This window comes from Monodon monoceros, unplaced genomic scaffold (assembly GCF_005190385.1).
Source record: "Monodon monoceros isolate NGI ecotype Baffin Bay Population unplaced genomic scaffold, NGI_Narwhal_1 Super_Scaffold_4, whole genome shotgun sequence".
In the NCBI taxonomy this organism is placed as follows: Eukaryota; Metazoa; Chordata; class Mammalia; order Artiodactyla; family Monodontidae; genus Monodon; species Monodon monoceros.
The window spans coordinates 44,365,388-44,389,700 of record NW_021703781.1 but is presented as its reverse complement, the minus strand read 5'-3'; the positions used below and the strand labels follow the sequence as shown (position 1 = coordinate 44,389,700).

General features: G+C 38.7%; 1 protein-coding gene and 1 pseudogene across 4 annotated transcripts in view; both read right to left on the bottom strand.

Moving 5' to 3' along the window:
* Positions 1 to 8,420, bottom strand: part of MINPP1 (multiple inositol-polyphosphate phosphatase 1) — a 95,711-nt gene extending 87,291 nt beyond the window's left edge. For 3 of the 4 annotated variants that reach the window (XM_029201053.1, XM_029201054.1, XM_029201052.1), the window contains exons 1-3: positions 7,778 to 8,420; positions 4,676 to 4,873; positions 1,620 to 1,717 (exon numbers count right to left, since the gene is read on the bottom strand). In XM_029201053.1, coding sequence (XP_029056886.1) covers positions 1,620 to 1,717; positions 4,676 to 4,873; positions 7,778 to 8,414 — 933 coding nt within the window. In that variant the 5' untranslated portion in view covers positions 8,415 to 8,420. The remainder of the gene's footprint in view (positions 1 to 1,619; positions 1,718 to 4,675; positions 4,874 to 7,777) is intronic. The other variant, XM_029201055.1, reaches the window with a different exon arrangement.
* A 126-nt stretch (positions 8,421 to 8,546) lies between these two features.
* Positions 8,547 to 23,933, bottom strand: LOC114908544 (annotated as a pseudogene).
* Positions 23,934 to 24,313: the final 380 nt, after the last annotated feature.

Here is a 24,313-nt window from a genome sequence, read left to right as displayed (position 1 = left end):
ACTTTTAAAAGTATTCAATTTAGGAGATTCCCTAGTGGTGGAGTGGTTAAGAATCCACCTGCCAGTGCAGGAGACACGGGTTCGAGCCCTGGGCCGGGAAGATCCCACATGCCGTGGAGCAACTAAACCCATGTACCATACTACTGAGCCTGCACTCTAGAGCCTGCGAGCCACAACTACTGAAGCCTGCGTGCCACAACTACTGAAGCCTGCGTGCCTAGAACCTGTGCTCCGCAACAAGAAGCCACTGCGATGAGAAGCCCGCGCACCACAACAAAGAGTAGCCCCCACTCGCCACAACTAGAGAAAGCCCGTGCACAGCAACGAAGACCCAATGCAGCTAAAAATAAATAAATAAATTTATAAAAAATAAAGTATTCAATTTAGAACATAAATTTTATGATCATCCTAAGCATAGAGTATTTCAAAGAAGAGTAGGCCAGGATGTTTCTGAAGTGATAGTTATGGACATTTAGAGGAGATGAGAAGTGTTTTGAGTACTTGATACAGAGAAAAAGTAGATCATCAGGGGGCAATTCAGGAGCACAGAGAGGAAATACATACACCTATTACTTCTGGCGCTCAGCATCCTAGAGCAAGCATCCATCGAGGGCTCTTTTCCCTTCTTCCAACTTACCGGCTAAGCCCTACATCTGCATTGGCATAATACTACAGAAAAATCACCTTTAATCTGGTTGTTGGTCACTTTAGTCTTTAATTAACGAAATAAAGCACTTGTTTTACTTTCAAATGTACATTAGCTCTCAGCTTAAAAGCTTGCTTCTAACTGACAAATAGTACACTTCTTTTCAAAATTTGAGGTTAAATTCTGAAGTTAATAATTGATTTTCATACAGAATGCTGAAGGTTCCATATATATGCAAGGGATGACTGAAGTTTCTAAAGTCCATATTTCTGAATGACCCATACATAAAGATACATCTTACTCTCATCCATCAGAATTCTATCCAATGCCTTGATCCTCAATACTTAAGAAAACAATTAACACTTTCCTACCCCACCTCTCTGGCTCCCAGCATCCCAGATTTGACCAGAATTTGCCTCCTTTATACTCACCAGAGGTCTGTCTGCCCTTCTCTCTCTAGAGTCTAAAAGTCTACAAAGAAACAACATGAATGAAGAGGAACAAAAGGGAATACAAAGTAGCCAGGCAGAACCAAGATGAATCACTGCCATCACTGGGTAGAAAACAGAACTCTATTTATTATGAAAACTTTATAAAAGAATAGGTATTTGGAAAACCATTCATCCTCTCTGAGATTTGGCTTCCTATAAAAAGAAGAATTTGGATTATATTAGCTCTATAATCCTTTCCAGCAGTAAAATTTGATGATGGGTTAAGTAGGTTTTTAACTGGGTGGACTTAGAAATCAAATCACAATGGAAGAATGTTTTCCAGAGTTTTATGAACCTAAACTATTTACAAGTAGGTAGGTCCTATCTGAACAATTAATCTCTCTTTTTAAGGAAAATTACAAGATAGTCAAAGGCACTTAATGTTCCCTACTCTGCTTATTTTTTGAAAAGCTGCTTCAAATAAAGACAACAATGAAAACCATGCAAAAAAAAAGCAAAGAAACTGCAAAAGTAATACTTACCTTTGCATCATCTATGTCAAAAACATCACACCAAGGAGATTTAACACCTTTAATTGCCAGGTCAAATGAACAGGTGAAAAAAGCTACCTGAATTAAATCTGAGAGAAAAAAAAAGGTAAAATTTGTAGGTTACTATTTCCTGCAGTTTTCCAAAGGCTGAATATCTATAGAATGCCAAGGACTTACTACATAAAACATAACTTGATTTTGTTACTTTTAGAGGATTAGAGGAGGGGAGATAAAGTTATAAAAGGTTTTAGTCCCCAACTTGAAAGTCAGCAATGACAAAGAACATTTATTGAACAGTTCTTTTAACTACACAATTCACATTATAACTATTAAGAAGAAGCAAGTACAGAGAAGGATATAAAAAAGAAGAGAAGACTGCAAAAGGTAAAGAACAAAGAAAAGGCAGACTGAGGAGTCAGGAGGAAGGTGAAGCAAAGGGTCAAGAAGGAGAGAAACAAAGAGGGAAAAAAATCACACTATGAGACCTGACTCTGACACTAATTATCTTGGGTAAGTCACTCTAGGCTTCCTGGGTCTCAACACAAAATAGGCAAAGGATTTATTCTTTTGTCAAGCAATATCAAAGGACATATAATTAATATATCCATAACACATAAAGGGTACCTATGATCAATAAGAAAAAACATAAAAAATAAGTCAATAGAAGATGGCCAAGGTTATGAAGAGGCAATCCTCAGAAGGAATGAAATAGCTAATAAACATATGAAAAGATGTTCAACCTTACAAGTAACCAAAGAAATGCAAATTAAAGCTAGATATCATTTTTCATTAATTAAATTGGCAAAAGTCAAAATGACTAATAATATCCACTGTCGGATGAATTGGGGGAAATGAGCATTCTCACATATTGTTGATATAAATTTTTCTACACCTTCAGAGAACAATTTGGAAGTATATGTTAAGATGTAAGATATTCATGCACCTTAACCCAACAATTCTACCTATAGTTATCTTATAAACTCTCAAGTGCAAAAAGCAGACTATAAGAATGTCCACTGTTGCGTTATTTGAAAGAGTTAAAAACTAAGAAAAACCTTAGTAGGAATGTAATTTCCTATAAAATAAAGAATTTGGACTGTATTAGCTCCAGCCTCTCTGACCAGTAAAACTTGATGATGGGTTAAATAAATTTTTAACTATCATTTACCTAAAACTGTAATCATATATATCCTATAAAATAATAGAATTTTAAAAAATGAGACAGATACATTGCTAAGTAAAAATAAGTTACAGAAAATACATACAGCATCACCTTTCTATGCAAAAAAAAAAAGTATTTAAATAGCTAAAATACTTTTGAACAGTTACTCTGTGCCACGTACTGTGCTAATGCTTTGCATGAATTAATCTCATATAATCCTTGCAATAATCCTGTGAGGCAGGTACAATTCCTATATCCATTTTACAGAGAAAGAAACTATGGCACAGTGATATTAAGGAACTTGCCAAAGATCACAGAGTTAGTCAATAATATAACAAAGTCAAGAATCGAATAGTCGAATTCCAAACAGTCCAATTCCAGAACCCATGATTTTAACCACTATGCTAATATTGCCTCCAAAAAAAAGTTGCTCTCAGTTACCCCATCAGTAAAATACAAATAATCCTTGTCAAGTCAGAGACTAGAAATAGTGTTTTTAAAAAAATCTTCAACAATCTTAAATGCCCACTAACAGAATAATGGCTAGCTGCTGGTATTATATAATGGGATTCTGTACATAAGTTTAAAATGCAGAACTAGAATTACACACATTAAATAAAAAATGCAAAGTTGAATTAAAATCAAATTTCAGACTGATACCATAGTTTGATACCATTCCTAAAAGTTTAAAAATCTGCAAAATGCCCCATTTAGTCACAGAAACATAAAAACTGGCATGGGATGACTTAAATGCTCAATTCATGACAATGGTTACCTCTGGGAGAAAAGGAAAGGAATGAGATCCTAGAGAGGGACAAAGGACCCTCAATTTATTTAAAGCAACTAAGTGAAGCATAATGTTAAAATCTGATCAAACTAAGTTGTGGGTATACAGATACTCATTAGCCTTTATTATTATCTATATACTTGAATTATTTCCCAAATAAAATAATTTTTAAAGCTCTGCAAACAACCCCAATGTATAGCCAGTTGAAGAAAAGAGAAAAAACTCAATTTTAGATGCTAGTCTAGGCATCTTCACTTTTTTGATCCTTATAAAGCATTCAGACACCAGGATTGACATGTTCTAGTCTACTTAATTTATTCCCAACATCTCCTATTTCTAGTCTTTGGAAATTTATTCACAGTATAATGAAATCACACTCTATATATCTGTCAATATCTGCTGTATGGATTATACATTCCTAGAAAACAGGAAAAAAAATCTTATTATTTTTTCTTAATTTCTCATTGCTAGGTAACCATGTACCTTGGTTTTCCACCTGCTCTCCCAGCATAATTATTAATAGTGTTTCCTTTCACCCTAAAGTGTCCCAGGTGGCACAGTCAACCCATCCACTGCAATAGCTTATGACATACATGACTGCTCATTTTCTCAGCATCTCTAGGTATAAGCTTCAAAGAAAAAAAAAAAAAAATCACAGTACTTTTTAAAAACTTAACCCCTCTCAAAACATTAACATGTACTTCTGAACTGCTTTAAAAGCTAAAGAATTTATATGACTTTCCATTTGTATCACTTTAAGAGGAGATAATTCAGAAAAAGATAATTTCTGTTTTATAAATAATGTTTAGAGTTGAAGCTTTATATAACTTTGCCCTCAAAACAAAAAAAAAAAATTCCAAGATACATCAAGAGTCTTGTGTATTAATTTACATAAAACTCAAAGAAGAATCTGAATTTAAGAATAGTAAGCATGAGATACAGAATTTTCTTGACCTAGAACACATTATTTTCTCAACATAAAATCAATTGTGGTCCTTTAAGAGGAATAACTTTATGCTTCCATATTTTTCCATGTTCAGAGTTTAAAAACCACTTAAACTATTTCAGAGTTCAAATGCGAGATAATAGGCACATTACCTGCATTTAAGTTGTTGACTGGCACTTGCAAAATACCTGCAACTTTTTTTAAAATGTTCTGCATTTCTGGTCCAGTTTTGAAGGCTTCTACATGATAAAGAGCCGTAGCATTCCTTTCCACTTGAGTTAAAAACTTCTCACAATGATCAAAGAACCTCATTAATTTATCATTAATTCTTGGAGGTCCACACTCCATGTCTGAAAGGGAAAAAAATAATTGTGTGTATGTATGTATGTATGTATGTATGTATGTGTGTGTGTGTGTGTGTGTATATATATATATCCAGGAAAATTTTGTTAGGAACCCTAAAAACCTATTTATTCATTGACATGTCTGAAATAAGTACACACTGCTCAAGAAAGACATAGGGCAAAACTATTCCCCATTTGTAATAATTGTTAGCTCATGAGAGGATATGCTAAAAAAGACTAAAGAAACAGAAAATATCAAAGATAAAATAAAATGTTAGAGCAATACTACATTATGAAATAAAGGTAACTGAAATGAATGTTTTCTTAAAGAAAACAAAAATAATTAGATATGAATGTCATAAAAAGTGTAAAAATCTATTACCTAAGTACTGTTTCCATCAGGCACAGAAAATTTGAGAAAACAATCTAAAAATTAGCAACGTTTCTAATTACAAGGTGAGAGAGAATTCAACAGACAGGCTCTGTTTTACTACTCTAAGCCAAAGTCTAAATAGAGTATTTTATTTTCTCAATTAAGTTTCTCAGCCCTGTGTTCCTTTACAAAAGACTGCTTTGGACAAAAACTACTGACAACAGCACAAAATACATTAAAGTTTCAGGTCTTCTGTATTTCATTGTGCTAGATGCTTCTGATTCGGTTTATTTTCTAACTGAAGCTCCAGAATAACTTCCCATTTAGAATTTTATGTATTAACATTATTTCCCCAATTCGGTAACAAATACATACTAGAAAAGCATTCGTAATCATGCTTCAACTACTGGGGTGTCATTTAAGTTTTCTCAGAGTCATATTTAAAAATACACAGATTCCAATCATCATTTCTCCAATAATTTACCATGAAAAGAACACCAAGTATACATTTCTGTAATTAAAATAAGAAAATTATGCCTAGTTATACCATTTTGCTTCAGATGTGTATGTGAAAATAGTTATATGTATGTGTGTGTGTATCCATTTCAGGAGCTCCTGAAATGAATAATTCTGCCAATTTTAATTGGCAATCAGATTACAGTTCTTAAGAAATTACTAGGAAAATAAGTGATCTTTGTCATCTTTTTCTGTGGCCTCAAAATTTCCTAAGTGGATCTGGATAATTCATCCCTGCTATTATCTAATTACTGCTATTCTTTAAATAGAAACAAAGGCATTGTTCTGTTTCTGTAAGAATACAAAATCCAATTCAGTGGCTTCCCTCCAAAGCCCAGATGTACACAACAGGCAAAACAATTGTCTGTAGATAATAATGAAGCAGCTAAGCAAAGGGTTTAATCTCTGATACTGAAAACAGTGAGAGGTGGCTTATCCTGAACTATTTTGATCCATGGCTGGCAAATGCCCATTCTCATAATCCATCTAAGGGCAAAAATTCATTCATCCCAGGAGGTCCAGTAGTCCCTTTCTGGTATACACGATATACATATATAGTACTATATTGAAGTATGTTCTGCTTTCAACGTTCAGTTAATTTAACAGATTTGTGGGAAATCTTCATTCATATCAATGGAAAAAAGTCTAGCTATATTAAAAAGCATGATTCAACAAGTGACTAAACACAAGTCAGCCAACCGAGTTACCCACAGAGTCATGACAGAGTCATAACACATGACAGAGTCAATGGAAGAACCCCTTGGAGATGGCTGAACGGCTTAAGAGAGAATGCTATTAGAGAAATGACAAACCAGTCTACTTCTAATTTATTTTTTGCTTGGGCTTTTTAAAGCTAAATGATGCCTCACCTCAACTTTGACCTTAAAGCTGATCAAGAAAGTATTAACACTTGTTCATCTCTCTGGCACAAAAATGTCATGTTTTCATTCTTATCCTTAAGTTACAGGACAAATGGAAGCTGTACATACAGTGTAATGGTTAAGAGACCAAGCTCTAAATCAGATTTCCTGGGTTCATGCCTACTCATTTGAAATTAGGCAAATTAGTGTTTCTACGTCTCAGTTTCCTCACCGGTTAAGAGGGGGGGAAATACAATCAACCTCAGAGAGCTGTTGTAAGGATTTTGTGAAATAAATGTAGGCATGCCTAGCACATAGCAAGCATTAAGTGTTTGCTATTATTATTATGTGACTTTTAAAACATTTTCTAAGGAAAAAGCATCATTTGAGGGAAAACAGAAGACCTGGATTCTGGGCCTCAAACTAAGAAAGGACAATCAGCAGGGCATTTTCTTAGGCTCAGCTTCTTCACCTGTGAAATAAAAGAGCTCCGCTAGACGATCTCTCAAACTTTGCAAAAGTATTGGTAGTGGAATAAATTAGTAAAGTACTGTGCCATGACCATGGACCACAGCTACAAGGAGAGTAACTCTATAGTACATGCAAAATCAAAACAGAGAAAAAAGCAGAGCAGTAAAGAAAGTTTGAGAGTACTTCCCAAAATAGGTTGTAGGTCTAGAATTAATATCTGAAAAAGCTGCTAAATGAACAAAAAACAAAACAAAACCCAAATAGTATTAGTATCAGAAGTAAAGCCTGAGGAAGAAAAGTCCTAGATTTAAAAAAAAAAAAAAAAAAAAAAAGTGCGCAGAACTGCAGAACTAGTCGCCAGAGAAGGAGAAAGGGGAGAGGGGTTGGTGCTCAGATGGAGAAATTCATTTTGGGAATGGGTGATCAAAAACTGCCCTGGCCTGTCTCCCTTCCTACTGGATCCCCCAACGTCTACCACAGCGTCCTGTACGTAGAAAGTGCCAAACTCATCCCTGATGAATGAAAAAATGAACATTATGTACGAGGATAAGGGAGAGAGCCAAGTCCTGAACATCCCATGGGATGGGGGGCTGGGGACAGAAGGAAGTAAGGAGAGGCTGGGATCGGGGAAGTCCGGGATCTGGGGGAGGACCGAGGCAGGGCACTGGCTGGGCGGCCCGGGGTGGTCACCTGCGACGTCGGGCGGCGGTAACCCAGGGTGGTAGTGCTGCCACAGTCCCTGCAGGAAGGCGGCGCCGCTGTCCACGCAGCGGTGCTTGGAGCTGGTGACTAGCTGCAGGCGGCCGCAGTTTTCTCGGCTGAAGAGGACAGGGAAAAGGGAGGCCAGGCGCAGGGCCAGCTGTCGCATGTCCTGCCGCCCCTTCTCCACCAGCTGCCCGTCCATCCAGTCCGCGTACCACAGCGGCCAGTTGGCCAGCACAGCGCCCAGGTCGCCGCCGCCGGCAGCGCGGATCCGGTCATCCCCGGGCCCGCGGGCCTGCAGCAGTCCGTGCAGCTGCCGCAGCTTGCGGATCTGTTTGGTGGTCGGGTAGCGGGTGCCGTGGCGGATGAGGGCGACCAGCTGTACCGGGATGCAGGTCTCCTCCAGCAGTTGTGGGTCCCGCCGTGGCGCCTCGGGGTCCGGCAGCAGCCCGGGGTTGGCATCCTCGTAGCGAGTCTTGGTGCCGAAGTAGGGGCTGAGCGGCGAGACCACGCGGTCCTCCGGCTCCAGGAGGGAGCAGCGAGAGAGCGACGAGACCAGCGCCACAGCCAGGGCCGCGACGGGTGCCACGGAGACCCTGAAGAGACGGCAAGGGCCACGGAGCATGATGCACTGCGGCCCGCGGAGGGAAACATACCGGTTCAGTCGACGGCTTCCGGCTCCGGTGGGCAGGGGGCGGGCCCGGCGGGTGCTTCCGGCCGGTGCCCCACCCCGGGAATCACTGCGCGTACCCAGCTCTCAGGCTGTGAGGACGCAGCCACTGCTTCCGGAGTACAGAGAATGCGGGCTGGACGCTCCGAGGAGCCCAGTGGCCCTGTGGCTCGGGTGAAGCCGGTAGAAATCCTCGAGGCGCTTCGGAGACCTGTGGCTTAGGTGGAGCCGGCGTCGCCTGCACCCCCGAGCGTGGGCGAGTTTCCTTGTAGCTGGCGGCGCCTCAGGGACTGACTCAACGACTCCCCTGCTGTTTAAATTCTCTAGGGTGTGAATAAGCCGGGACTCAGCCTTAAGTCTCCAAAGCTGCCAAAACAGGACACCTTTTAAGAGCTGACTTCTGTATCATCATCCATACCCCATTCTACTCTGTTTTTCAAAATGTATTTTGAACCAGCTGCATCAAATCCACCTGAGGCGGTGACTGAAAATGCAAACCCCAGGGCCCGGGCCCAGCATGCCTCCTGGAGCCCAAGATTTACTCCCCCATTAGAGTTTGAAATTAACCCCTATACATTAAGGCAGAGGCGAACCTGGAAAGAGGCTCAGTTCTCCAGGAAATTTAATTCCTGAGCTTTTGGTAGTATTTTGACCTGGACCAGCAAAGCTGACATCAGGGGGACAGCACCCCAGAAAAACTGTGCTTGTTGATACCAAGGGTTTAGACAGTAGAGACAGCAATCCTGCTAACGGGCGCATTGAATCGTGGCCCAACAGATTTACTCCATTATAAGTATGAGCTGATCTGTGTGAAGCAAACAAGATGTGTATTTACCGCCACTCCAAGTCCAAACTCTCCTCCCACGTAATGACATATTCAAATCAACCCCAACGTTTTTTCGTAGGTTATTGCTCCCCCCAAATCATAAATCTGAAGACTACCTTGGTTTCTCCACTTGAACCCTAGTTCATATGCCAGCTGGAAAAAGAATAAGTATTAAGTCATACAGTGATCCAGATTGAAGTAAGTTTGGGCCATGTTTTTATAAGTGCAGCTTTTCCTTCAAAGACACCATTAAATTGCTCTTGGTAAGTCCGCCTCCATCTTTACTCCTTTTCTCCTTAAAAGTGCCCCTCCGGCCCAGAGAGGTATACCTCTTAATGTTAACCCAGTGAAGAAAATGGTGTAAAATCAAGAATAGATTCCGACTTGAATGCTGCAAATTTTAAGCTGTTCTGTGGCATCTTTAGAATATATTCTTTTTTGGTACGCCATTTTGTGGAATGTCAATGCCTGAATAGTCATGGTCAGTGATATTGTCACAGAACTTTGCTCAAATTAATATTTATTGAATATCTACTCTGTATGAACTTCCTTTTTTAAAAAATTTTTATTGGAGTAGAGTTGATGTACAATGTTGTTTTAGTTTCAGGTGTACAGCACAGTGATGCAGTTATACTTATATCCACTCTTTTAGATTTTTTTTCCCATATAGGCCATTAGAGTACTGGGTAGAATTCCCTGTGCTATACAATAGGTCCTTATTAGTTATGTATTATATATACACAATATACAGTGTAGTAGTGTGTATATGTCAATCCCAATCTCCCAATTTGTCCCTCCCACCCCCCTTTATGGACTTCCTAACCTTATATTTTATAGGCTGAGGTGCTTGGTAATATTTCTAACTTCATTCAGCAAGCATTTGTGCTAGATGCGTCTCACTATATTTTACTTAGTATATGTATTTAATAATGATCACCTCTCATGCCCAATCTTTTGAGTCCTCAGGAGCTACCAAGTCTTCCTAATGGCATCACTCCTTCCTAATGAAACAATCTTTAGAGACCCTGCCTAAATATTTACAAAACACTAAATTTGCCCCTAGCTTGATTTTATTTTTCTTCCTCTAATTACTCATTAATTTATGCTGGTTATATACCTATGTAAACCAACTCTAATCATCTTTGGTGTCAAGCCAAGATGACAAATGATAAAATTAATCAATGCCTTCATGTTTTTGGCTAGGAAAAAGCAGCATAAAAAGTACAAAGAGCCCATAAGCTTTGGATCCAGACTACAGCTCAGTGACACATTAACCTCAGAAACCTACCCAAGTTCTCTGAGCCTTGGTTTCCTTACCTGAAAATAGGCATATTAGAACCTACATTGCAGGATTTTAGTGAGAGTCGGCGATGATTAAACCCAGTATAATAGGCTGCTATGAATGATTTTTTTTTTTTGCGGTACACGGGCCTCTCACCGCTGTGGCCTCTCCCGTTGTGGAGCACAGGCTCTGGACACGCAGGCCCAGCGGCCATGGCCCACGGGCCCAGCCGCTCCGCGGCACGTGGGATCCTCCCGGACCGGGGCACGAACCCGCGTCCCCTGCATCGGCAGGCGGACCCTCAACCACTGCACCACCAGGGAAGCCCTATGAGTGATATTTTTATCATAATGTTCAATGTTGTTATTATTTCTGTACTGAGATGCTTAGGTCTCTAGCAACCATACAGTGTAAACTTACTTCCACCTTAAAGTGAATGACTTTCACAGGCAAGACATGCATCAAAGATCATTTCATAACTTTTCTAATAATAAAAATCCACTCATCTCACTTAAAATGGGTCTCTCATTCTTAAAGCAGTGAGCACCTTTGAAAAGTTTTCATACCAGGCCATGTCTTAATTCTCTACCAGCCTGTAAATTGGCTGCCCTTTGAAATAGATGCCCACCTTGTCCAATCAGTTAGTACACAAGAATTTGTATGGTACAAAACATGGCTGCCCCTTTGCAAAGACTGGGTGGTTTCCCTTCCCTTATAAGAGGCTGTGGGCATGGCAGCAATGTATTTGACAAATCTACCACAACACAAGAGATAGAATGGAAAATTAATAGTTCAACTTCCTTGAAGAGATGAAAGAGAGTGGAACCAAGAGCACAGAGGATTTGATTTGGACCAGAAGGAGAGGAGACTTTATCTTCTGAAGGAGAATTGAAAGGATGGATGCACATGTGGATAAATTTGTTGGTCTAGAGGCAGAGAATTCATGGATTTCAGGCCTGGTGGCCTCACTTTCTTCTGTGACATAGGAAGCAAGATTGTCTGAAGAGATGGAGGAATGGGAATTAAGTCCCATGGAATGTAGAAATGGCTTAGATTTGCAATTGAGAGAAAAGGGGAAAAAAGTAGAAGTTTGGATGTTCAGCTCTGAGGATCCAACTGAGAATGGAAGATTTGGATTGCTAATGGTTGTGCAGTTTTATCCAGAAGTAAACATTATCTGTTGTGTCTTTCAGAGTGGAAAAGAAAACTGAACTCAGTTCTACATTTTTCTAATTTGTCTTAAGTAGAACTTCTTTTCTAATCAATCTATTACATTAAAGAATAGGGTAGGTTATTTTTTAATTTTTATTTATTTATTTTTGCGGTACGTGGGCCTCTCACTGTTGTGGCCTCTCCCGCTGCGGAGCACAGGCTCCAGACGCGCAGGCTCAGCGGTCATGGCTCACGGGCCCAGCCGCTCCGTGGCATGTGGGATCTTCCCAGACCGGGGCACGAACCCGTGTCCCCTGCATCAGCAGGTGGACTCTCAACTACTGTGCCACCAGGGAAACCCGGGTAGGTTATTTTTGTCAGATTATTCATAGGACTTTTAAAATGGTAAAGTCATTCTACTCTTAAGATTGCATGATGACATACATAGCATTTTAAGTTACAGTTATCTACTAGACTTTTAAAGAAGTTATTAAAGAAGATGGCCTCCTGGTGAAGTAACAGTAAAGAAAGGAAAAATCTGAATTCTGTGAGGAAAAGGGTAAGCTGTCTATGAAAGGATAGAAAATATTAAGAACATGGTTTCTGAAGTTAGAATTCCTGGCTTTTAAAATTCCAGCTTCACTTGATATCTGTGAGAAAAAGGGTAGGCTCTATGAAAGGATAGAAAATACTAAGAACATGGTTTCTAAAGTTAGAATTCCTGGCTTTTAAAATTCCAGCTTCATCACTTAATATCTGTGAGATTTTAAACAAGTTAAACTCTTTGCCTCAATTGTTTTCTGTAGTGAGGAAGATACCTATGTCATGGGATTGTCCAGCGGATTAAATGAAACAGTTAACATAAGTGCTTTATATAGTTCCTGGCCCCAAATAAGTATCAGTTACTTTTAGTAAACAGAATTAAAATTTCTTATTATCACTTTTAATCAAGTAAACTGACAAATGGCCGGCACTTCATAGATATCTATTATCTCACAACTACATTAAGCAGCTAACTTTGTGCCTATGCCAAGAAGGTTTTATCTCTAGTATCTCAGTGCCCTGCTGTTTCATCTTTCCTTTGTCGGTTAATGATTCAGTGCTTACTTGTTTTTTACTGCAGTAGAAGAAGCCAACAGAGGAGGGGTCCATGTGTATGGACAGAGCTGGAGTGATCCATGCTTCAACGGCAGTCCCTTCAACCTTGCTTGAATGTGGAGGCTGCATAGATCACAAGCTCCGCAGACTGCAAGACAGCTTTGCTCCAAAGAAGCTGACCACTGTATGGTTCCCCAGCGTATCAAAGCTAACCTGAATTATTTAAGTTGTGTTTCAGTTGATGAATAGAACTTCACGGAACCACACAACAACAATGGAGGTGACCTGCTCTTTTACATTCTCTATTATACCCTGCTAAGGAAGTTATTTTGCAGTGACAAAGCTTCTTTTCTAGTGTCCTGACAAATCCTAGGATTTTGATGTTGGGAATTCTTCCCTCCCATCAAATATTGGTTCTGACTCCACAGAACTATTTGAGAAACCAGGTAGAAAATTATGGTAAGTTTAAATTACCAATATGCTTTCTATGCTTTCTATAATGACTTTCAACAAGCCGGCACTATTGCTCAGAAACATAATTTCCTCCAGAAGTCCCCTCCATCCAAAATATATTGTTATCCTGTTACAGAAATAAATAATATTTTCCAAATCCTGGTAAAAATCTTTCTTCTCCCCTATATTTTTCAAGAACAAGCATAGGTGATAGCAATTGTGTTTTAACATCTTATTTTTTTTCTGAAATGTTAGTTTTCCAAAATTGAAAAATGTTTTTGATCTGTTGGATCTTTTAGACAATTGGTTGGCTGACTTTAAAGCCATGAGTGTTTTCTTATCATTCCAAAGAATGGAGAACTTTCAGAACACAAGTTTATTAGTTCATCAGTTAGGCAATTTTTTACTTAGTTCATTAATGGAAATTTCATGTTGTCTCACTAGCCCGTGCAGGAACCAAACTTCTTTTAGTTTTTGTTCACTGTTTTGTTCTAGGATAAACCCATCTTGTTGCTTTGCTTGTATTATATATCAGTAAATATTAAAACGCAATAATACCTAAGCTAGAAAAGCAATGTAGGCACCTCTGGACTCACACACTTGGTTGCAGCTACTTTAATAAATAGGGTAGATCACACTACAATTGAAGCGACCTTTATGTTTCCAGAAACAACACCCCTCGTTACCCCACTTTACCTTTCTTGTCTTACATCTTACACTGCCTTGTAAGGCATCTTACACTTGCCTGATTCTGTACTCCAGGAGAAAGTAGTTGCTGCTAAATCATTCATTGGTTAATACCTTAAATGCAAGGACCATGGTGAAAACTTTTTTGATTCCCAAATATTTATTCCATGTCTTACATGAAGTATACTGTCAACAACTATTTGTTGAAAGGGTGTACAAATGAATGAATAAATGAAAATACAACAAACAGGCAGTATGGGAAGCTAAAATAATATTGCTTTGCATTTATGTAGTATAATTATTTTATTTTCCCAGCTATCCCATGATATATGAAGAGCAACATTTATATCACATTGTGGGTGTGGAAATCAAGAGGTTAGTAGATGCCTTACCTAAAGTCATCCAACAAGTATTTAGTAGAACAAGTTCTAGAATGTGATTGATGGAAACAGAGCTGTCTTTAATGCCTACCCTATTCATGACAAATGAGCAGTGACTACAAAAAATGTCGCTTGTAGCTGAGGCTAAAAGATAAATTTAACACATAGTGCTATAGCACTTACTATTGGCTAATCACCCAACATTTAGTCCCCCTGTTTCATTGGAATCAATGTGTAAGTATTCACCTCTCAGGAAGATCACTCTATCCCCACCTCAGGAAAAAAATCCTGATTGGCTTAATGCAATCCCGGTAACTCTATTTTTCTTAACAGTTTTAGTTTAAGAAAGAGCATGTGATTCAGTTCTAGCCACTAAGATATGAGGGTCAGTCTCCTGAAAAGTTTCTGGGAAAGGTTTTTGGTTCTAGGAAAGAGACAAATGATGGGGCAATGAACAGTCAACTGTCAATGGATTGGAGATTCTGTTGAGTCAGAGGAATATTGCATTTGGCACAGTAAAATATTCTGGAAGGAAAGGAGATAGTATTCAGTGAATGAAATGCTTAATGTATATTTTGAAGGTGGTACAGTACTTGTTATTGATTAAATGAGACATTTTAGAATAAGAGATTAAGAAAGCTTAACCAAGGTAAATTACAGAATATAAATCTTTCAGAAGTAAGGAGGCAGGTTGGTTGTTTGGCCTGGGGCACCCAAGCACTGGAGGCTACAGCTTTTTGGTGGGGCTAATGGTGGACTTCGGGAGGGCTCAGGAGGGCTCATGCCAGGCAGTGCTTTCCGGAACTTCTGCTGCCAGTGTCCTTGTGTCCGCAGTGAGCCACAGCCAACCCCCGCCTCTGCTGGAGACCCTCCAACACTAGCAGGTATACATCCAAAAGAATTGAAAACAGATATTCAAACAAAACTTGTACATAAAAGTTCATAGCAGCACTATTCACAATAGTCAAAAGGAAACAATCCAGGTAGCCAACTGATGAATGGATAAAATGTGATATGGCCATACAATTGTAATACCATTCAGCCACAAAAAGGAGCAAAGTACATGCTGCAACGTGGATAAACCTTGAAAATTTTATGGTTTATAAATCAAGGAACTAAGCATGGCCCTCCAGCCAACAACCAGGGACAAACTGAGGTCCTCAGTCCAACATCCAGTAAGGAATCAAATCCCACCATCAACCATGTGGGTGAGCTGGGAACGGCACCCTGCCCCAGTTGGGCCTTGAGAGAACTGCAGCTTTGGGGACACTTGTTTGCAACCTCGTGAGAGACCCTGAGCTGGAGGACCCAGATAAGCCATGCCCAGATTCCTGACCTGCAGAAACCTTTTCTCCTGTGGAACATCAAAATCACCATAGTGGGGACTTCCCTGGTGGCACAGTAGTTAAGAATTCGCCTGCCAATGCAGGGGACATGGATTTGATCCCTGGTCCGGAAAGATCCCACATGCTGCAGAGCAACTAAGCCCGTGCACCACAACTACTGAGCCTGCGTGCCTAGAGCCTGTGCTCTGCAACAAGAGAAGCCACCGCAGTGAGAAGCCTGCGCCCCACAACAAGGAGTAGCCCCTGCTCGCCACAACTGGAGAAAGCCTGCACACAGCAATGAAGACCCAACCCAGCCAAAAATATAAATAAATAAATAATTTTTTAAAAAAATTCTAAAAAAATAGTAAGGAGGCCAAAAAAAAAAAAAAAAAAAAGGCCAAGAAATCCTGGCCCAAAACTTTTGCTCCTGGCTGTAAATTTCTGTTCCTACTGGACTTAAGCCCCAGTAGCTTCTCACCTTCCACTAGCCTATACACCCCACCCCCTACCCCACCCCTAAAAATCCCCACCTCACTCAGCAACTATCCCATGAATGTTATTAAAATAAATTATTTTACACAGACATTTTGTTTTTAATAGATGCTACTGATGGTTTGGAAAGATGAAAGAGATCAACAACAAAAAGATGTCAGTAATTTAAAATATAATATTAAAAAACTTTATTCTTAAAATGAGAGAGATACACATACAAGGAAGAGAAAACTGCCCTGGACACTAGCATGTCCAATTGTGATGACTAGATATGCTGCAGCCATCTTGCAACCAGAGAGGAGCCAGCTTGAAAACAAAGCTAACACAATGAAATCACACAGCAGAAAATGAAAAGAACCTGAATCCTTGATAATCCTAATGAGCTGATGGATTAAACCTGGAGTATACCTACTATGGGTTTTCTGTCATCTCACGTAATAAATGCTTTTACTGTTTAAACCAATGTTTCATTATTTTCTGTAGAAAACCAATTGGGGTAAGTACCTATTAACCCCACTTAACTACTTAGGATGTCCTTTCGTGCTTTTCTTGATTGTGCTTAAGTCATCTGAGAGTAACAGAAAATCACAGGTGGTGATTTTCTGATTCCAACCCTTTAGATATTACTTTGGATTCTTGTTCTGAATGATCATAGTTAATAAAGCATAGAAAGCACTGGGAAGAGTAGGAAATCGTTGGGTAGGATGAGATATCTGGTGATGGAGGTGATCCTGGTCAGGTAAGATGAAGTGTAAGCTAAGCAGGAGATGCAAATGAAAACAGAAGGCAACTATTCTTTTTTTTGGGGGGTGGTGGTGGTGGTGGTGGTATTCTAACCTTTATTATTTTTTAATTTTTTAATTTAATTTCTATTTTATATTGGAGTATAGTTGATTTACAGTGTTGTGTTTCAGGTGTACAGCAAAGCAATTCAGTTTTACATAAACATCCATTCTTTTTCAGATTCTTTTCCTATATATGTTATTAAAGGTTATTGAGTAGAGTTCCCTGTGCTATACAGTAGGTCCTTGTTGATTATCTGTTTTATACATCTTAGTGTGTATATGTTAATCCCAAACTCCTAATTTATCCCTCGCTTCCACATTTCCCCTTTGGTAACTGTAAGCTTGGTTTCAAGATCTGTGAGTCTGTTTCTGTTTTGTAAATAAGTTCATTTGTATCATCTTTTTATTAGGTTCTACATATAAGTGATATCATATGATATTTGTCTTTCTCTGTCTGACTTACTTCACTTAGTATGATAATCTCCAGGTCCATCCATGTTGCTGCAAATGGCATTATTTCATTCTTTCTTTATGGCTGGGTAGTATTCTATTGTGTATATGTACACAACTTCTTTATCCATTCCTCTGTCAATGGACATTTAGGTTACTTCCATGTCTTGGCTATTGTGAATAGTGCTGCAATGAACATTGGGGTGTATATATCTATTTGAATTATGGTTTTCTCTGAATATATGTCCAGGAGCAGGATTAACTGACCATAGGGGCATGGGTTTATTTCTGGGCTTTCTATCCTGTTCCATTGAGCTATATTTCTGTTTTTTGTGTGTGCCAGTACCATACTGTTTTGATTACTATAGCTTTGTAGTGTAGTCTGAAGTCAGGGAACCTGATTCCTCTAACATTGTTTCTCTTTCTCAGGATTGCTTTGGCTATGTAGAGTCTTTTGTGTTTCTATACAAATTTAAAATTTTTTCTACTTCTGTGAAAAATGCCATTGATAATTTGATAGGGGTTGCATTGAATCTGTAGATAGCCTTGGGTAGTATAGTCATTTTGACAATATTGATTCTTTCAATCCAAGAACATGGTATATCTTTCCAACTGTTTGTGTCATCTTTGATTTCTTTCATCAGCGTCTTATAGTTTTCAGAGTACAGGTCTTTTACCTACTTAGATTTATTCCTAGGTATTTTATTTCTTTTGATGCAATGGTAAATGGGATTGTTTCCTTAATTTCTCTTTCTGATATTTCATTGTTAGTGTTTAGGAATGCAAGATATTTCTGTGCATTAATTTTGTATCCTGCAACTTTACTGAATTCATTGATGAGCTCTAGTAGTTTTCTGGTAGAATCTTTATGATTTTCTATGTAAAGTATCATGTCATCTGCAAACAGTGACAGTTTTACTTCTTCTTTTCCAATTTGTATTCCTTTTATTTCTTTTTCTTCTCTGATTGCTGTAGCTAGGACTTCCAAATCTATGTTGAATAAAAGTGGTGAGAGTGGACATCCTTTTCTTGTTCCTGATATTAGATGAAATGCTTTCAGCTTTTCTCTGTTGAGAATGATGTTACCTGTGGGTTTGTAATATGTGGCAGAAGGCAATTATTCTGAACAGACCCTTAGAAAGCCAGTCTTAGGGACATAAGAGCCATATCTTTGGGGAGAGTTGTGAAACCCACATTATACTAATGTTCTTCTCTCCAGGAGAGAAGTCAGTGTTCATGGGATATCACAGGGTTCTTGTCATGCTTGTCTTCTTCAGAAACAGACCTAAGTTCTGATGTGTCTCATGATGACATGATGATCTAAAAATGAGAAGCTTGATTTTAATTTTTCCTGTAAACATGCAAGAGGTCCATGGTATTGCTCTCTTTCAGCCTGGCACAAGTCTCATAAACTAGAAGATAACCTTAACATTCAATCTATGGTAGTTCTCCCCCATGACCTTTGCCCTTTTCTAAACATATTCGTAAAGACATAGTAATATTCTACTGTGAATTATATGAGAACTCTTAACATGGATTTAAACAGTAAATTTAACAAATAGGCTGCTCTTTGCCTGATGACTCAGAGGTTGTTAATTATTCTTCAGTTTTAGGCATTTGGAAGAAAAAATTAATTCCTTAATATATTGTATTCAATTGAGTTCAAACCATAAAGAAGAAAGAAATAATAAGAATTAGAGTAGAAATAAATGAAATAGAGAATAGAAAAACAATAGAGAGAATCAATGAAACCAAAAATTTATTCTTTGAAAAAAAATCAACAAATTGAGAAACCTAAAGATTAAGAAAAAAAAAAGAATACTCAAATTACTAAAATCAGAAATTAAAGAGGGAACATTACTACTGACCTTACAGGAATAAAAAGCATTATAAGAGAATACTATGAACTCTATGTGCCAATAAATCAGATAACCTGGATGAAATGGACAAATTCCTAGAAATACACAAACTACCAAAACTAAATAAGAAATAGAAAATCTGAATAGACCTATAACAAGTAAGAAGATTGGATTAGCAATAGAAAATATCCCAACACAGAAAAGCCTAGGACCAGATGACTCCATTCGGTGAATTCTACAAACATTTAAAGAATAAACATGACTACTTCTCAAACTCTTCCAACAAATAGAAGAGGAAAGAATACCTCTTAACTCATTGTATGAGGCTGACATTATCCTAATACCAAAGCCAGACAAAAAGACACTACAAGGAAAGAAAACTACAGACCAGTTTTTCTTGTGAATTTATTGATAGATACAAAACTCCTCAATAAAATGCTAACAAATAGAATTCAGCAGCATGTTAAGAGGATTATACACCAGGACCAAGGGGGATTTATCCCAGAAATGCAAGTGTAGTTCAACACACAAAATCAGTCAGTGTAATTCACCACATAAATAGAATGAAGGAGGGGAAGCACATGACCATCTCAATTGATGTTGAAAAAGCATTTGACAAAATCCAACATTCCTTCATGATAAAACACTCATTAAACTAGAACTAGAAGGGAACTTTCTCAACATGATAAAGGCTATATATAAAGAACTCCCAGGTAACATCATCCTCAATAGAAAAATACTGAAAGCTTTTCCCCTAAAATCTGTGTTGGGTGTTTGAAAGTCAAACATTCAGAAACCATTAGATGTTCTTTAAAAAGAATCCATTTTGGGGGCTTCCCTGGTGGCACAGTGGTTAAGAATCCGCCTTCCAATGCAGGGGACACGGGTTCAAGCCCTGGTCCGGGAAGATCCCACATGCTGTGGAGCAACTGAGCCCGTGCGCCACAGCTGCTAAGCCTGTGCTCTAGAGTCCTCGAGCCACAACTACTGAGCCCACGTGCCACAACTACTGAAGCCCGTGTGCCTAGAGCCCGTGCTCCACAACAACAGAAGCCACTGCGATGAGAAGCCCATGCACCGCAACAAAGAGTAGCCCCCGCTCTCCACAACTAGAGAAAACCCACGTGCAGCAATGAAGACCCAATGCAGCCAAAAATAAATAAATAAACAAAAATTAATTTAAAAAGAAAAAGAATCCATTTTCTTAAAGTTTCTGGAAAAAAGAATGTTCTCGGGCTTCCCTGGTGGCGCAGTGGTTGAGAGTCCGCCTGCCAATGCACGGGATGCGGGTTCGTGCCCCGGTCCGGGAAGATCCCACATGCCGCGGAGCGGCTGGACCCGTGAGCCATGGCCGCTGGGCTTGCACGTCCGGAGCCTATGCTCCGCAACGGGAGAGGCCACAACAGTGAGAGGCCCGCGTACCGCAAAAAAAAAAAAGAATGTGCTCCTCTGTATTCAAACCTCTTCATAATGAACATTGCTACATTGTACATTAGGCACAAGTATTACTGAAGTTTTAAAAGAATTGTTATTGTTCATGCAACTGGAGTATTTAATGTTTATTTCATAAATACATTTTGCAAACAATAGGAAATCTAGAGGACATTCTTTGAAGTATGAAGCAGTGGTGCTCAATTTTGGGGTACTTTTATTTATCCTCTGTTTTACACGTGAATACAATAAAACCTTTTTTAAGAAATTCAAAATTTTTAAGGAGAATGCAGAAAAGCATTTGATGATCTGGGATGTAGATGAGGGGTGGCTTTTTTTTTTTTTTTTAAGTCCTTTGGGCCAATGTTTGGGCCAATTACTGTGATGGAGTTTCTGCCTTCAGACCAAATCCCAGTGATAAGATATCTGTTCTTCACATGAGCAATAACTGGAGTACATAGGATAAAACAAAATATTAAATGTCTGTCACAGTATAGAAGTGAGGAAAGTGTAAAGTGATAAGGTGCTAGTCACCTCAGAGTGGTCAGTTCAGATATGGTGATGCAGCAGAATAGAAACTTGTCAGAAAGGAAAGGTGTCAGGCAGGAGATAAATATGTGCCCACATTATCCAATGCCAAGAGCTGAAAACTGTTTTGAATTTTTATCCTGAAGATAGAAATGACATCCTTATGAGAAACTGAACATTAAATAGATATGTATTAAACCGATTTTGCTTGTTGACACATTTGTTTATTTATTTGACAGTTACTGAGTGGCTACGTGGTAGTTTTTAGGCCTTAGAATTAACCTAAGGCAAAATTGTGAAGTAAAAATGTTCATTTCAGTCATTTTACCTCTTTATACTGTGCTCTTTTTTGGATTCTTCAGCCTTCCTTTTCCTCCCTCAGGCTTTGGAGCTTAGAAACTAATAACATTAAAGCTCCGGTGACAGGAGTGACAGGACTCTAGGATAAAAGATGGTTGTGTTCAGAGGAAGAGAAAGTGTGTGTTTAGGAAAGAAGCAGCACCAAGTTGTAAATTCTACTACCTGTGGATAGATAGAATTATGGTGTACTTTATATTCTTTTTGCTTTTCTACTGTAATGATATGCCTTGCTTTCATAATACATGAAAAAGAGTACATATAAGAAAAGTAACAGCAAAAGGAATGTGTTAAAAATTATTTCTACCATTTCAGTTTTTTTCTTTCTAATTCATTTTCTAGTCCATCAGGCCTGCTTTGCTTGTTTGGCAATGTCCTTTAAATTGTTTAAAAACTTTTCCAAATTGGTAAAAGCTTAATGTTTCCAAGTACTACAGACTTTTATAACTATTATGCATCATGCAAACATCATGAGGTGTGGTATGAGGCAATGAACATTTTAAGTTGCTTTAAAATTTAAGTATTGGACATTTAGGGTGCTCTCAACTTTACACACAATGGAGTTGAACAAATATAGCTGGTTAGTATTTTTAACCAAATATTTTGACTAAATCATTGCATTGCTTTGGAGTCTTGAAGGATACAATATACCATGAAGGAAAAGCATAGAGTAGATTAGGATGTGACTGTGCACAACTAAAACGGTACTTTGTCATTTTCCTTTTTCTCATTTTTGAAAGTAGTTGATAGCTACTTTTTCTTTTTCCCTTTCTTTCTCTCAGCGTATGAATATTACCAGTATAAAAGCAAGAGGTGAAGTTATCTGCAAATATACAAACTTGTATCTATCCATTGGGTCTTCCTGCTGCAGATGACTCTCTTGCATTTTCAGATATTCCTTCTCATGTTTCTTCAGTTTCTTGGTTTGTACCTTAATATTGTAAGCCTGCTCCATTATACTTCTTGCATTTTCCTCTGCCTTGTATCTCTGAATAACTTTAGAAAGCTGAACTCTGAAGAACTGTAAAGTACCTTCAGAATCAGCTTGCAGAAGATCTTCCTTTGAGGTCTTTAGGAGAGCCAAGGCTACGTGAAAGGTTATGTTCAAACCCTCACAAAGTGTAAGTCAATGATGTGGAAGACCATGCAGAGTGGGAACTTGTCAGTAAAAGGAGTGAGAAACCACTGGGATGCACACATATGAGCTTCCAGGTTCAGATTAGAAAAATGGTCGTGGAGGTCCAGTAACTGCTCTTGCATTAGTCTTTCCAGCTGATACAATTTGCAGTGAAGGTCTTCAAAGCTGTTTTTGCAGAAGTCTCATAAATCATAGTCATTCATGATTTTCACCAAAACACAGAATGCTTGTTCCTCTGGCAAATGCAGCTGCGATACAGCAGCAAGAAAAGACTGCCCTTGACAGTACCCAGTGTCTTTGTTGTAGACAGAGTAGGCCTTGCAAATCTTGTAGAGCGATTCCTGGCCATCTCCTCTGGTATCTTTAAAGTAATCATGTGCAGGAAATGTCTGATGAATATATCTCTAGTAATAACACTCTCCTGGGCTGAGTCCATTGTGATAAGAAATTGATATCTATCGAGCATTGCCTGGTTGTCATGGCAGCCTGCTAATAATTACCATACCTCTGCACTCAATGCTTCAGGAACTGCACTCTTCACCAAGTGGATAGCCCTTTCTGTCGTGCACCAAGGTTACTGTGCCATCTTCCTAACAATTCTCCCCAAGAATATAGGATCTTCTCAGGACAATGCTTAGAACATCACCTGTTCCACTTGAGAGTTCATTATCACTCTTCTCTTCTGCTTCATCCTCCTAGGGTGACACTGGACCCCATCTGCTAGTAGCAGTGTGATTCGTTCCTCCTTCTCAGACTGTTGCTGTAGACTTACCACCTCATCTATCGCATTTCCAGCATTGGTATGGCCTTTTCCGTCAGACTGTTTCAACCTCATGAAGAAAGTCTCCGTGAAAGTCTTTCTGCTAAAATGCCAAAATCACTTATTTGCAGGGTACACATGTACTGCTGTCTCCAGGTGAAAATAGACAGGCTCCATCATGTCCATGACTACCATATCCATTGCCACAGTCCTATACACTCGTTTATCTTTTGGAGTTTCTTCATTAAGTGCCAGAAATATTGGTTCATTGGTGTTCCACATGCCGGTGATAACATAAGCTCTTCCATCATAGCTCTTTCCCATGGCTTCCATATCCAGTAAATAAATGTCACAGTTCTTCACATTTCAACCTGGGCTTAATAAGATTCCAAAGCATCTTTCAGCAGCTAATTCTTTGTTAGAAAGTTGCTGTGCTGTAATCACAACCTTCTTTTCTATTCCTTGTTTTAATTTGACAGTATTTAATTGACAGTATTTTTTAAAGTTTAATATTAGTATAAAAGATTATAAAGTGAGGAGTAAAAGTCTTCCTCTATCTAATTTGCCCTATTCAAATTTCCAAAGGTAAAACCATTGTTTCTTCTATATCCAGGCATTTGCTATTAGAATGCAAACATATGTATATCTATGTGTGTAAATATGTATCTATGTACACACACACACACACACACACACATACACATGGGATTTTGTTAATGGTTCCACAGCATTCATTGTATGGTTGTACCATAATTAGTTAACGAGTCCCCCCATGATGACATTTATTTGTTTATTTATTTATTTATTTTTTGGGCTGTGTTGGGTCTTTGTTGCTGCACGCAGGCTTT